General features: G+C 39.6%; 1 protein-coding gene across 3 annotated transcripts in view; it reads right to left on the bottom strand.

The window, feature by feature from the left end:
• RAPGEF2 (Rap guanine nucleotide exchange factor 2) overlaps window positions 1–14,725 on the bottom strand; it is a 189,102-nt gene that overhangs the window by 92,129 nt on the left and 82,248 nt on the right. For all 3 annotated transcript variants that reach the window (XM_063310575.1, XM_063310576.1, XM_063310574.1), the window contains exon 6: window positions 51–218. In XM_063310575.1, the coding sequence (XP_063166645.1) occupies window positions 51–218 (168 nt within the window). The remainder of the gene's footprint in view (window positions 1–50; window positions 219–14,725) is intronic.

Genomic DNA, 14,725 nt, shown 5'->3' on the forward strand with positions numbered 1-14,725 from the left:
ATTGCCATACTTACACTGCAACATATACTATACCAATATGAATAGCTTACCGTATGATAACCTCTAGGTAAGGGTGGCTTCCCTACTGGATAAGCATCAACAGTATCAATAATTGTTTGCCTTTCTCCTTTTTGGTTGATTTTCCTAAATCTCCTTCTAGATTGTCTATGTGATGCTTGTCGCTGGAAATACTCTTCATTTTCATCCATGTAATCCACCTAATAAATAAGCAAACATAATAATGTACTTTACAATGTATTTTAAGCTACATTAACAGATGGTCTCCACTGCATTTACAAAGATTTGTTTTATTTTGAGGATATGAAATCAGAGTTTACTACCTACAAGGTCTACAATATTTTGAATAGTGGATCCAGCTGAGGCTATGCTCAAAGAGAAAATGAACTACTCTTTCTATTAGGGGAGTTACTGATTTTCATATATTCCACATTTGTGTTCATGTCTGTTTTGAAAGCATGTTTTATATCCACTCACACAAAAAACCACTTTCTCACTAAAAAGAAAGCAAGGTTTAAGCAATGGAATTTGAAACCTTCCTGCTGATTTCAATAGGCCATTTGGGAACTACCCCTCCCATCCTGTGGAAATGTATTCCTCTAAAAAGGCAGCGTACTGTTTCCTTTTCTGAAGCACAAAAATTTCAAAAAGGATTGGAGGAAAACCTACACAAGGATATCTTACATCATAATAATTTGAACCTGCTCATTCAATCCAATCTTTTGATAACTGAACACCTAACGCAAATATTGCATTTAGCATTATGCATACTTTATTTTCTATGGGAGAGAGAGAACAACACTGGCTGCTGAGCTGTTCTAACAGCAGTATAGTAGTCGACCTCTAGGCAATGATAAAAAAAATAGTTGAGTCTGTCAGCTAATACATTGCCCTCTTCCAGAAAGGGATTGCTAAGAGATTCAGTTATATATAATGTCAAATCCACCAGAGCCATTCAGCTAAGGCAGTGCTTCCCAAACTTTTTCCATTACCCAAAACCACTTATCAGAAAATCCTTTTTACCCAACGTAGGTAAAACACTTTAAGTCAATTTAATGGTCTGTGTGTCGTTACCCAAAGAAAAACCACTTTTACCCAATTTGGGGTAATTTACCCAAGTTTGGGAAGCACTGAACCAAAGTAAAGTGCAATAACATCTACAGTATGAGCAGGTTCCTTTTTGCTTGCATATGTAAAATATTGTCATTCCCCAATACCACATGTACAATCTGGTTGGCTAGTAGGAACTTGAATGAGCAACAGAGGTTGAATAACACATTTATATGTTGCCAGGCCTCTTAACAACAGACACACTCCAAAAAACAAGAGATTTATGCAATGTTTTCATCCAAATTTGGAGGATCCGATTGCCAGATTTTGGGTTAACTGAATGATGGGAAATTGGTTTTTTTCATAAAATGTATTTGATTTATCTATCAGGGCAAGGAAGTTGATACATCTAGTGGAAATTGAAGAAAAACGTTTTCAAGTTCAACCATTCAATCAACAGTTTGATGAATCAGCTTTATAGAGATCACATGCAGAGAAAAACAAAACCAACCCCTACTATATTTCAAGGATTGAGCCAAGCAAACATTCCATTTGATCTTCTAAGACCAGCAGATGTCACAAGAGAGACCTAGCAAAATTCACAAGTGCCTTCACTTAATCAGAGGGCAGACATGCCCTTCATATGTTTGAATTTAAAATCATTTCTGTGCAGGAATCCACTTTCACTGGATGCAAATTAACTTGTCCTGAGGACAGAATGAATTAAGATAGTGTGTGAAGACAAGTATCTGCCTTAAGGAGCCAACTGTCCATCTACAGGAAAATCCATGGCCTTACGCTTCCAGGCGTGCAAGCATCGCTGTTATGCATTGGTAAACACTCCGCAAAAGACAGCATTTAAGTTTGACAGAGTTGTGAACAAAATTGGAACCAAAGATACAGCCAGTGACTATTCCAATTAAAATAAGCACCTTTTAGGTCTAGTCACATAAACTGGTCTCTAACCTGAAGATAAAGGATGCTTGATTTTGTCACCAAAATGGTGGTAGGGGTGACTTCCGTGGGGGATTGGAGTCTTGAGCCATGTCTCTGCAATCTCTGCAGTAGACTGGTTAGCGCAGACTGTTTTTTGGGCTCAGGCAGATCTCCTTAGAGCCCAGAAGCATTCTCTGGATTAAGGAGAACCCCAGGAATCACCCCATGTGTTCTCCAGATGGCTGGTTACAGCCAGAAGACTGCAAAATGGTGTTCCACGATCAACTGGGGAGCGAGCAGTTGGGAGGCAGGGTTGCCATCTCTTCCTAAGCTGTGCTGAAGCTGAAAATGGACTCTAAAGCTGCCCACCATATTTCTAAAACATCAATTCTTTTTGTTGTGTATTTGATATTAAGGAGAGGCTTTTTGCAACAAAGAAGTGAGGAACCTGTTGGTGATTTTCATTATTTTTGGAATTTATTAATTTGGAAATCTGGCTTTTTTAAATATTTAAATTGTATTGTTGGGATTTAAAGATTTTTCCCTGTACACTGTTATTTTTTTAAAGTTTTAAGGATTACAAAAGATTTATCGACTTCGTTGAATCTGGGGAGCTAAATTTTGATTTATCTGCTTTCACTTTCCCATGCTCCGCAAAGGATCGTTACCTTGTCGTGGTGCTGGAGGTTGAGCACCTCAATGATGCCATGAGCTAAACCGTGAAGGGCCACCCAAGACGGGAAGGTCATGACAGAGAGGTCAGACTAAATGCGATCCCTGGGGAAGGTAATGGCAACCCACCCCAGTATTCTTGCCGTGAAAACTAAATGGATCAGTACAACCAGAGATATGTCGGTATACCATCGGAAGATGAGACCCCCAGGTCGGAAGATGGTCAAAATGCTACTGGGGAGGAACAGAGGATGAGCTCAACTAGCCCCAGTCGTGATGACGCAGCTAGCTCAAAGCCGAAAGGACGGTTAGCGGCCGACGGTGCTGGTGGTGAACGGCGAATCCGATGTTCTAAGGATCAACACACCATTGGAACCTGGAATGTAAGATCTATGAGCCAGGGCAAATTGGATGTAGTTATTGGTGAGATGTCAAGATTAAAGATAGACATTCTGGGCGTCAGTGAACTGAAATGGACTGGAATGGGCCACTTCACATCAAATGACCACCAGATCTACTACTGTGGACAAGAGGACCACAGAAGAAATGGAGTAGCCTTCATAATTAATAGTAAAGTGGCTAAAGCAGTGCTTGGATACAACCCCAAAAACGACAGAATGATCTCAATTCGAATTCAGGGCAAGCCATCTAACATCACAGTGATCCAAATATACGCCCCAACCACAAATGCTGAAGAAGCTGAAGTAGAGCAGTTCTATGAGGATCTGCAGCACCTACTGGACAACACGCCTAAAAGAGATGTTATTTTCATCACAGGAGACTGGAATGCTAAGGTGGGCAGTCAAATGACACCTCGAATTACAGGTAAGTATGGCCTGGGAGAACAAAACGAAGCAGGACATAGGCTGATAGAATTTTGCCAAGACAATTCACTCTGCATAACAAACACTCTCTTCCAACAACCTAAGAGACGGCTTTACACATGGACTTCACCAGATGGACAACACCGAAATCAGATTGATTACATCCTTTGCAGCCAAAGGTGGCGGACATCTGTACAGTCGGTAAAAACTAGGCCTGGAGCTGACTGTAGTTCAGACCATGAACTTCTTCTTGCACAATTTAGGATCAGACTAAAGAGATTAGGGAAGACCCACAGATCAGCTAGATATGAGCTCACGAATATTCCTCAGGAATATGCAGTGGAGGTGAAGAATAGATTTAAGGGACTGGACTTAGTAGATAGGGTCCCGGAAGAACTCTGGACAGAAGTTGGCAGCATTGTTCAGGAGGCGGCAACAAAATACATCCCAAAGAAAGAGAAAACCAAGAAGGCAAAATGGCTGTCTGCTGAGACACTAGAAGTAGCCCAAGAAAGAAGGAAAGCAAAAGGCAACAGCGATAGGGGGAGATATGCCCAATTAAATGCAAAATTCCAGAGGTTAGCCAGGAGAGATAAGGAATTATTTTTAAACAAGCAATGCGCGGAAGTGGAAGAAGACAATAGAATAGGAAGGACAAGAGACCTCTTCCAGAAAATTAGAAACATTGGAGGTAAATTCCAGGCAAAAATGGGTATGATCAAAAACAAAGATGGCAAGGACCTAACAGAAGAAGAAGAGATCAAGAAAAGGTGGCAAGAATATACAGAAGACCTGTATAGGAAGGATAACAATATCGGGGATAGCTTTGACGGTGTGGTCAGTGAACTAGAGCCAGACATCCTGAAGAGTGAGGTTGAGTGGGCCTTAAGAAGCATTGCTAATAACAAGGCAGCAGGAGAAGACGGCATCCCAGCTGAACTGTTCAAAATCTTGCAAGATGATGCTGTCAAGGTAATGCATGCTATATGCCAGCAAATTTGGAAAACACAAGAATGGCCATCAGATTGGAAAAAATCAACTTATATCCCCATACCAAAAAAGGGAAACACTAAAGAATGTTCAAACTATCGAACAGTGGCACTCATTTCACATGCCAGTAAGGTAATGCTCAAGATCCTGCAAGGTAGACTTCAGCAGTTCATGGAGCGAGAATTGCCAGATGTACAGGCTGGGTTTAGAAAAGGCAGAGGAACTAGAGACCAAATTGCCAATATCCGCTGGATAATGGAAAAAGCCAGGGAGTTTCAGAAAAACATCTATTTCTGTTTTATTGACTATTCTAAAGCCTTTGACTGTGTGGACCATAACAAATTGTGGCAAGTTCTTAGTGGTATGGGGATACCAAGTCATCTTGTATGCCTCCTGAAGAATCTGTATAACGACCAAGTAGCAACAGTAAGAACAGACCACGGAACAACGGACTGGTTTAAGATTGGGAAAGGAGTACGGCAGGGCTGTATACTCTCACCCTACCTATTCAACTTGTATGCAGAACACATCATGCGACAAGCTGGTCTTGAGGAATCCAAGGCTGGAGTTAAAATCTCTGGAAGAAACATTAACAATCTCAGATATGCAGATGATACCACTTTGATGGCTGAAAGTGAAGAGGAACTGAGGAGCCTTATGATGAAGGTGAAAGAAGAAAGTGCAAAAGCTGGCTTGCAGCTAAACCTCAAAAAAACCAAGATTATGGCAACCAGCTTGATTGATAACTGGCAAATAGAGGGAGAAAATGTAGAAGCAGTGAAAGACTTTGTATTCCTAGGTGCAAAGATTACTGCAGATGCTGACTGCAGTCAGGAAATCAGAAGACGCTTAATCCTTGGGAGAAGAGCAATGACAAATCTCGATAAAATAGTTAAGAGCAGAGACATCACACTGACAACAAAGGCCCGCATAGTTAAAGCAATGGTGTTCCCTGTAGTAACATATGGCTGCGAGAGCTGGACCATAAGGAAGGCTGAGCGAAGGAAGATCGATGCTTTTGAACTGTGGTGTTGGAGGAAAATTCTGAGAGTGCCTTGGACTGCAAGAAGATCAAACCAGTCCATCCTCCAGGAAATAAAGCCAGACTGCTCACTTGAGGGAATGATATTAAAGGCAAAACTGAAATACTTTGGCCACATAATGAGAAGACAGGACACCCTGGAGAAGATGCTGATGCTAGGGAGAGTGGAAGGCAAAAGGAAGAGGGGCCGACCAAGGGCAAGATGGATGGATGATATTCTAGAGGTGACGGACTCGTCCCTGGGGGAGCTGGGGATGTTGACGACCGACAGGAAGCTCTGGCGTGGGCTGGTCCATGAAGTCACGAAGAGTCGGAAGCGACTAAACGAATAAACAACAACACTTTCCCATGAGAATGGTTTTTGTTACTCTCACTTTCATGTTTATGAAATATTTCTTGTTTAAAGGACTGTCCCTGCCTAATGTGTTCTTGAGGCACTAGAGGACACCATAACGTTCTGTGGAGGGACATGGAGGATATCTGTTAGGACAATATCAAAGCTATCTTTAATGAACTTTAGCTCAAGGGTATCCATGTCCTGGAACATCTTTCAGAATATGTGGAATCTAATGTTTACCAACAAACTGAAGAAGATGACAAGGGTGAAAATTATTTGGAGAATAATGGTCCTGCCTTAAAGAAGAAAATGAGGATTAATGTTTTAAAGTCAAAAAGTGAAGGGAGGAAAACTGACTTCTGGAATATTAACCCTAATTTTGAAGAAGGAAAAGCTTTGGGCGTAAAGGGTCTGGAAATACCTGCATTCCTGGAACCTCGAGACCAAAGACAAGATCTAAGCTTCAAGGCATGGAAGGTTTTTGAAGATGATTTGGATTTTACAAGGCAGGTTGTTAAACTTGAGACTTGTAAGGAGAAAGCCCGGTTTGTAATACTGAAATATGTAAATGCCTTAGTCTATTTTGAAGTTGGATAATAGTTTAATTATGCTTATTAGGATGGTCCTTTAAAGGTTTATGCAGATGTTTTTGTTTTTTGGGATAATGAATTTATTTTGGATAAAAGGGAATTAATAAGGTTATTGTTTAAATATGTAATGGTAATAAGATATAATATTCAACTATGTAAATGCTTTGGTTAACTGAATGATGTTTAGTAGGATCGTTTTTTTTAAGAGTTTTCATGGATGCTTTTGCTCTTTTTTGAATAATATTAATCATGTCTAGATAGGTTTTCTTTTTTGTTATTTTAGCAGGTAGAGAGGAATGAAATTGTAGTGAAGAAGGATAATATCTGATTATCTGTTAGTGAAAAATTATGTTGTAAAAGGCTTTCTTATATTTTTTAAGAAGAAAAAATAGTTTGTTTTAGAAGAAAATGTTATATTGAGAATGGAAATGTTTTATAGAAATAATGTTTATTTTAGTTTGTATCAGAGTAAGAGATTGATAGTTATGAATATCTGTTGTAGAAGTCAGAAGTCACTATGTAATAGTTTTCTTTCTACTTTCACACTTTTTTATTTTCTTCTTGTAGTATTCTTTATTTCATTCTTTGTAGTTTTTATGTATATGTTGATAAAATTTAATAAAGCTTTAATAAACAAAATTGTGGTAGGAACAAGAGAAAGGTAGGACAAAGAATTAGCTCATGGAAAATGAGAAAAATCAAATGCCTATATGGTGGTGGTTGTTGTTTTTTGATACAACAAGAAAAGACTGAGTGTATAGATTTTAATATGAACTCCATTCCCAACAGTGGCACTGAAAATAAGAAGGGTGAGAACTGAGCATGGACAAATCCATACTAGCATGCAGATACTAAATTCTGCATTGTGTCATCAATTTTGATAAACATTCTACCGCAAAGGAAGGTCTCAGATAAACCAGACACCTGTCTCCCACTTTCTTCCTACAATCTCTCACATCTTTTCTCATTTTTTTAAAAAAGGGTAACTATCTTAAAATCTGGTGATTTGGAGATCAACAACTGCCATAGTATAGAAATGGTGACCATAACTATACAATTTCCTTGACTTTTTACAGGTAGCCTTAAGATAACTGCTAACACCAAAGAATCATTATGACCTAACTTAAAAAACAGAACCATAACTGGGGCTGCTGGCTACCAAAGCACCTTAAATATGTGACGCAACTGTTCCAGAGAGGAGCAAATATCCTCAGTAGGAAAGAAAGGAATCTGATTTTCAGACATTGTGTCTATGAAAAAAACCCAAAGTTGAAGAAAAGAAATAAATTGAGACTATGACAGTCATCTGGATACATAAATCCATAAGCCTGAGAAGCCCTGCAAATTGGGAGTGAATTGTAAATTAGTGGCAGTTCACAGTCAGAGACATTGTCCATATTAGACAGAATAGGTCCCATAGGTAGAGGAAGGAAAAGTCCTAAAGGGGATACTAGATAATATGGCAGCTGATAGAAACAATCCCATGGTATTCAACCCTAGGTTATTAGTGAGAAAAAATAAAATATGCCAAAATTTCTATAGTTGTAATGAAGGGAGACAGGGGAATGGAGAGAAACCAGGTAGGCACTGAAGCAGTGGCTGCTGGAGGATTCATTCATTTGCCATCTCTTAGGTAACTGAGTCAGAAAAAGAAAACCTAGAAACAGCTTATATATATTTATATATGCCAGAGAATTAGTATGCAGCTGGGGTCTAAGAGTTCCAGAAATGAGACCAATTATAGTACAACAGTCAAACATGGGCAGGTAAAAGAAAGGGGTGGGGAGCACCAGCACCAGTAAGAGAAGTTGACTGGTCCTAAGATGGGGATCAAGATTTCTATTAGTAGGTAACAGTAGTAGGAGCAAGAGTCACAGTATTCTGCTCTGTGCCTATCCAGAAACAAGTTAAAAAAAAAATCACGAGTAGCAACAGAAGCCTGGGAACACCAATGAGAAAGGCATCTGAAATAATGCAGCGATTATCTCTACAGCCCCAGAATAGAGTAACAGGACAGCACTTTCCCCACAAAGCAATGAATGCTTGCCCTCCACTCTTTCCATAGTAGGAAAGATGATATCAAGACTGTATCAATATCATGGGGAGTAAGATGGAGGGAGATTAGTAGACTAGATGGAACCAAATATTCTTCTTCTTTTTAAAAATGTTAGACAGTTTTATTTTTATCCTGGCCTCTTTGATTTAGATTTTTTTTTCTTTTTTGCCACCATAATTGAGAATGACAGAGGCAGAATCCTTAATCCTAACTATAGAGAATGGTATCAGTACTGAATGACCTGAAAAGGCAGAAGAATAATGTGGGACTAGCTGCAGTAATGCCAAGGGCAGGGTTGATGTTCTGCACAAATAAGAGCTTATGTTCAACTTTTTCACAGCAGATGTAATTGTGACACATACTTTTAAAAATTGGAGGAGGAGGTCCATGTTAGTTGATGGTGGCAAAAAATCAGGAGGCATCTAGTAGCACCTTTTCCAACTAACAAATTTCATTAAAAGGCATAAGAGCTCATTTCTCTCTATGCATCTGATGAAGTGATCTGGAGCTCACGAAAGCTTATGCCTTGTAATAAAATTTGTAAGTGCTACCAGACTTCTCCTGGTATATTCAGAGAGAAACTTTCAGCCAGGATCAGCAGTTCTGCATGCTGGGGAGGGGGCAGATGTGTATAAAGTACTAGTAATGAGGATAAATATCTATTCCATGGCCCTTACCCAGACAGAACAAACATACAAATAACTATAGGTGGGCAAGGTTTTACTGTTGTGATCTGTTTATTTTCTTTTTTCTTTTAGAAAACTTTATTAAAATTATTTTCAAAATATACATAAAAACTGAAAAGATTGAAACAAAGAAGCCAACAAAGAAACAGAAACAGAACTAAAAAGGTGTGAAAAAAACACAAAACAAACTACTACAAACTGACTTCTGACTTTCTATAACAAAGATATACATAAATCAATATCAATCTCTTACTCCAATTCATACTATAGTAAACATTATTTCTATAAAGCATTTAAATTGTCATTATTATATTCCCTTCTAAAACAAAATTACCCTCCCAATTAAAGAAAAACATATAAAACCCTTCAAACATAATTTGGAACCTAATATAATTTGGAACTAATATAATTTGGAGAGCCAGTTTGGTCTAGTGGTTAAGGCAATGGGCTAGAAGCCAGGAGACTGAGAGTTCTAGTCCCACCTTAAGCATGAAAGCTGGCTGGCTGACCTTGGGCCAGTCACTCTCTCAGCCCAACACACCTCACAGGGTTGCTGTTGTGGGAAAATACAAGGAGGAAGGAGTATTAGGTATGTTCACCGCCTTGAGTTATTTATAAAAATAATAAAGGCAGGATAGAAAAGGAAGGAAGGCGGGATAGAAAAGGAAGGAAGGAAGGATAACGCTATCCTTCTTCACTATAATTTGCTCCTATCTGCCAACTAAACTAACATTAACCAAAAATATAAGAATTATCCAAACAGCATAAACATTTATCTGAACCCTTAAAAAATCATCCAGATAACCACATCTAAATAATAACCTAAGCATTTACCAAAAGTGTAGGAATTTTCAAAACAGCATAACAATTTATCCAAACTTTTAAGAAATCATCCTGATAAACATTTAGACAATTATCCCACTTCAAAGTAAACCAAGGCATTTACATGTCTCAGTATTATGTACAGAGCTTTCTTCTCGTCAATTTCACATTCTACAACCTGCTTTAAAAAGCCCAAATATTTGTCCAAAATCTTCCAGCCTCTAGAATTTAATTCTCTTTCTTGATCGTGGTGTGGCGTCAACACAATCTTCCTATCTTCAACTTTCGACAACTCAATTTTCCTTTGACTATTAAACGTAAGTCACCAATTCTCATCCTTTTCTTTGGAGAAACCACTTTACTCTTAAGGTAGTTCTCAGCCTTATCAGTTTCTTTCAATTCTTGTGAAAATTTGGACTCCACAAATTCTGAGAAATGCTCCAGGACTTGAATAACAGCATTGTAGAGACCCTTAAATATCAAATTAATTTCCACCATATTTCTTAACAGTAAGATAGATTATTGCACCTACTAGTGCCTCAGGAAGGTAAAGTCATTAACGCTCTAACTGAACACTCTCCAGCCTTTTTATCTCCGGTGTGGCGAATCAGGAAAATAAAAAGTAATAACAAACAGCATTTCCACAGGAAAATGAAAACAAATAGAACTCCAATCTGCAGATTCAACGAAGAAAAGAAAGTTTTATATTCCTCAAATATTGCTTTAATTAAAAAAAATAAAAATAAAATTATTTAAATCTCAATTTAACAAATGATATACAACAAGCCAAATTACGAAGCTAATGATTTTCAAAAATAATGAGAGTCACCAAGAAATTCCTCATTTCTTTGCTGTAGAAAGCCTTTTTTGGGTAAAATTCAAACAAAACAAACTTAGTGCTAGAGAAATGGGGTAGGCAGGTTTAAGGTCTGTTTTGGCTTCAAAGCAGCTTGGAAAGATGACGCTTACCAGTTGATCACGAAATGCCATTTTGCGGTCTTCTGGCTGTGACCAGCCGTCCAGAGAACACATGGGGTGATTCCTGGGGTTCTCCTTCATCCAGAGAACACTTCTGGGCTCCAAGGAAGCCTGACTGAGCCCAAGAAAAAAAGTGGCTCTGACAGGTCAGTCCGCAGACAGTGGAAAAAACCAGCTCAAGCAGCCACTGTCCCCACCAGAAGTCCACATAATCTGTTTATTTTCTGAATAGCTGAGAAGCCATAAGCTAAAGATAGTTTTCAGCACCCACAAGCCCAAACAAACCAGTATCAAACAATTAACAAAGAAATAATTTGGAATTTAACTTTTTAATAAAACCCAGATTCAAGCATGAAGAGAGTTCCATACTAAGTTGTTTTATTGCTGGTCTAAAAAATAACTGAAGGACATCATTATGACCAGAGGTTTTAAAGAGTGGGTTCCCAATAAAAAGATCAGATTTCTTTTCCAGAACACTGCTTGTAGGGACAAATCACATACATATGAATCATATAAACCACACAAAATAACTATAATAGTATCTGTGCACATCAGAATACCACTATATGAACTGTATACTAAGACAGTATCTTAAATAGACATAATGGTGTTAGTTTAAATCCTGGTAACAAGCTTCCACACTTACTACTACAGATTTAAAGAGAGGATAGATCAAAATTAACCCAATTATTAACCTCATTATGAAAAGGTACAGGCAAAACAATAACTAAATGGAAGTCTTTTGACACTACCTTTTAAAGACCCATAAAGAACACACAAATACAGTACAAAATAATTAACTCTGTCTAAAATGGGGGAAATGTGCTCCTCTATTTCCTAGGGAAGTAGGATAGCTATAGGAGAGAGACAAAACCTGTTTGAAAGAAGCAGCGAACACTTTGCAAAAAAAAATATCTGACATAATAGGCTGCTCCATACATACAAACACTTTGGAGATGGAGATTTCAGCAAATAATGTTTTCATGATTATTTTAACAATATTAACTATTCACTAAAATCCCTACATGCATGAGCTTTTCCACGGTTAAATTTTTCACCTCTGCCATCTATTTGTAGTAAAAAAAATGGGTAACAAATGAGCAGTAACTCATAATTATTGCTTTTATCCTGCCTATTGGTTTCCCCCATGAGAAGATGAAAATAACAAACCCTAGTCAAATCTTTCCTTGGTTTAACACAGATTGGTCAATATTTTGAGACTGAGTGTCACACTTGTTCTTTGAACTATGTGCTGGATGGGTGCACACTGAAAAAAAGATCAGCATAAAGAAATATAAGGGGATAGAACAAAAATTTGACTTAACAAAATTACAGTTCTCTTTCGGTGGGGCTAGGAAGAACAGAATATATGTGACTTTGTGGATGTAGACTATACACTCTTGATTTAGTAAAGAGGTTGGTAAGCTGCTGTCCCAAGATTGCATAAGACCACCATCCCTGCTTGGTAGACCTCAGTATCTCTTCCGATTACAAGTTCTGAAAACTGATAGTAGAGTTTTCTGCCCTTTTGGAATAGACATCAAATAGTAATAAAATATCCATATAAAAGAAGTTTCCTTGAAATCTATTCTGTTCCTGGTGCCTTCATTGACACTTCCATATAGTTTTCCTTACAACATTACAGAAATGGTTTGCCATTGCCTTTTTCAAGGATGTTTTTTTCAACATCCCAATTCAGCCTAGGATTTCATGGTAGTCCTTACATACAAGTACTAACCAGGCCCAAACTTGCTTACCCAAACACTGTTCAAAACAAGGAAACAAAACCATGCACTGTTTACATCTGTGAAATGGCCTGACCTACTTTGTAGCCTTCATCCGTTCTCAAGTGTGAGGTGCTATGTTGGTGACCAAAAGATTGTCCCAGCCTGATTTAGTATATTGGCCAAACTAGGGATAGGCATTTCTTAGTTAGTTAGTTAGTTAGTTAGTTAGTTAGTTAGTTAGTTTAGCCACCACCCATCTCCCCCCAAAGGGAGGACTCTGAGCAGTTTACAACAAGGATAAAAACATTAAAATACTCTAATTACAAATATAAATACAAATATGACATAAACATAAATACAACATAAAATCCAGATGACGGTAGCAGTTGGAATATCATTGACGTGTATCTAAAGGGACCATTTAAGGCATTAAACATCTCCAGGTGTTATTACTTCCCTTCCCGCCCCAAGCAAGATGGCAAACCAAGTCTTCAATTGTTTTCAGAAGGTCGCAAGAGATGGAATCTGTCGTATCTCTGGAGGAAGAGTGTTCCAGAGGGCGGGCGCCACTGCAGAGAAGGCCCACTTCATGGACCCCACCAGATGGAATTCTCTTAAAGACGGGGTCCGTAACCTGCTCTCTCTCCATGACTGGATGGGACGGGTTGATGCAATGGGGATGAGATGGTCCCTCAGGTAACCTGGATCCATGCCATGAAGGGCTTTAAAGGTGATAACCAACACCTTGAATTGCACCTGGAAGCAGACTGGTACCCAATGCAACTTACAAAGCAGTGGTGTAACACGTGCCAATCTAGGGGCACCAAGAATTGCCCATGCAGCTGCATTATGGGCCAGCTGTAACTTCCGGATACTCTTCAAGGGTAGCCCCATGTAGAGCATGTTGCAGTAGTCTATATGGGAGATGACATGGGCATGAGTGACTGTGTGAAGGGCCTCCCAGTCCAGGGAAGGGCATAACTGGCACACAACACGAAGCTGCACAAAGGCCCTCCTGGCCACGACTGCCATCTGCTCTTTGAGCAGGAGTCATGAGTCCAGGAGAACCACCAGAATACGCACCAGGTCTGTCTGGGGCAGTGCAACCCCATCCAGAACCAAAGATGTTAAATTCCCAGATACCGAGGAGCACCCTACCCATAGCCACTCCGTCTTACCAGGGTTCCTCTGAAGCCTGTTGCTCCCCATCCAGACCCCCACAGCCCACAGGCACCAGGATAGCATGGTCACAGCATCACTTACTTCGCCTGGGACGGAGATGTATAATTGAATATCATCAGCATATTGATGATACCTCATCCCGTGATGACGGATGATCTTGCCCAGCGGTTTCATGTAGATGTTGAAAAGGAGTGGAGAGAGTACCGAGCCCTGAGGCACCCCACAAAGAAGGGGCTACGGGCCAGAACTCTCGCTCTCTATCACCACCGATTGGGACCAGCCCTGGAAGGAGGAGGTGAACCAGCGTAGAACTATGCTGCCCACCCCCAACTCCCTGAGCTGACCCAAAAGGATACCATGCTCAATGGTATCAAAAGCTGCTGAAAGGTCAAGAAGAGCAAGGATGGATGCACTCCCTGAATCCTGCTCCTGCCAGAGATCATCCATAAGAGTGACCAATGCCGTTTCCATTCCATATCCGGGCCTGAAACATGACTGGAAGGGGTCCAGATAATCTGTTTCATCCAGAAGCCTCTGGAGCTGCAACGCCACCACTTTCTTAACCACCTTCCACAAAAAGGGGAGGTGGGAGACTGGACAAAAATTGTCCAAAACAATAGGGTCCAGCTATGGTTTTTTAAGGAGGGGGTGCACCAGCACCTCCTTAAAGGCCACCGGAAACACCCCCTCTCTCAAAGATGCATTTACCATCGCTTGGACTCAACAGCATGTCACCTCCTGCGCTGCTTTCACTAGCCAGGAGGGGCATGGGTCTAGTTGGCAGGTGGTGGTGTTTACAGTTCAGAGGATCCTGT

Source organism: Candoia aspera, chromosome 8 (genome assembly GCF_035149785.1).
Source record: "Candoia aspera isolate rCanAsp1 chromosome 8, rCanAsp1.hap2, whole genome shotgun sequence".
Taxonomy (NCBI): domain Eukaryota; kingdom Metazoa; phylum Chordata; class Lepidosauria; order Squamata; family Boidae; genus Candoia; species Candoia aspera.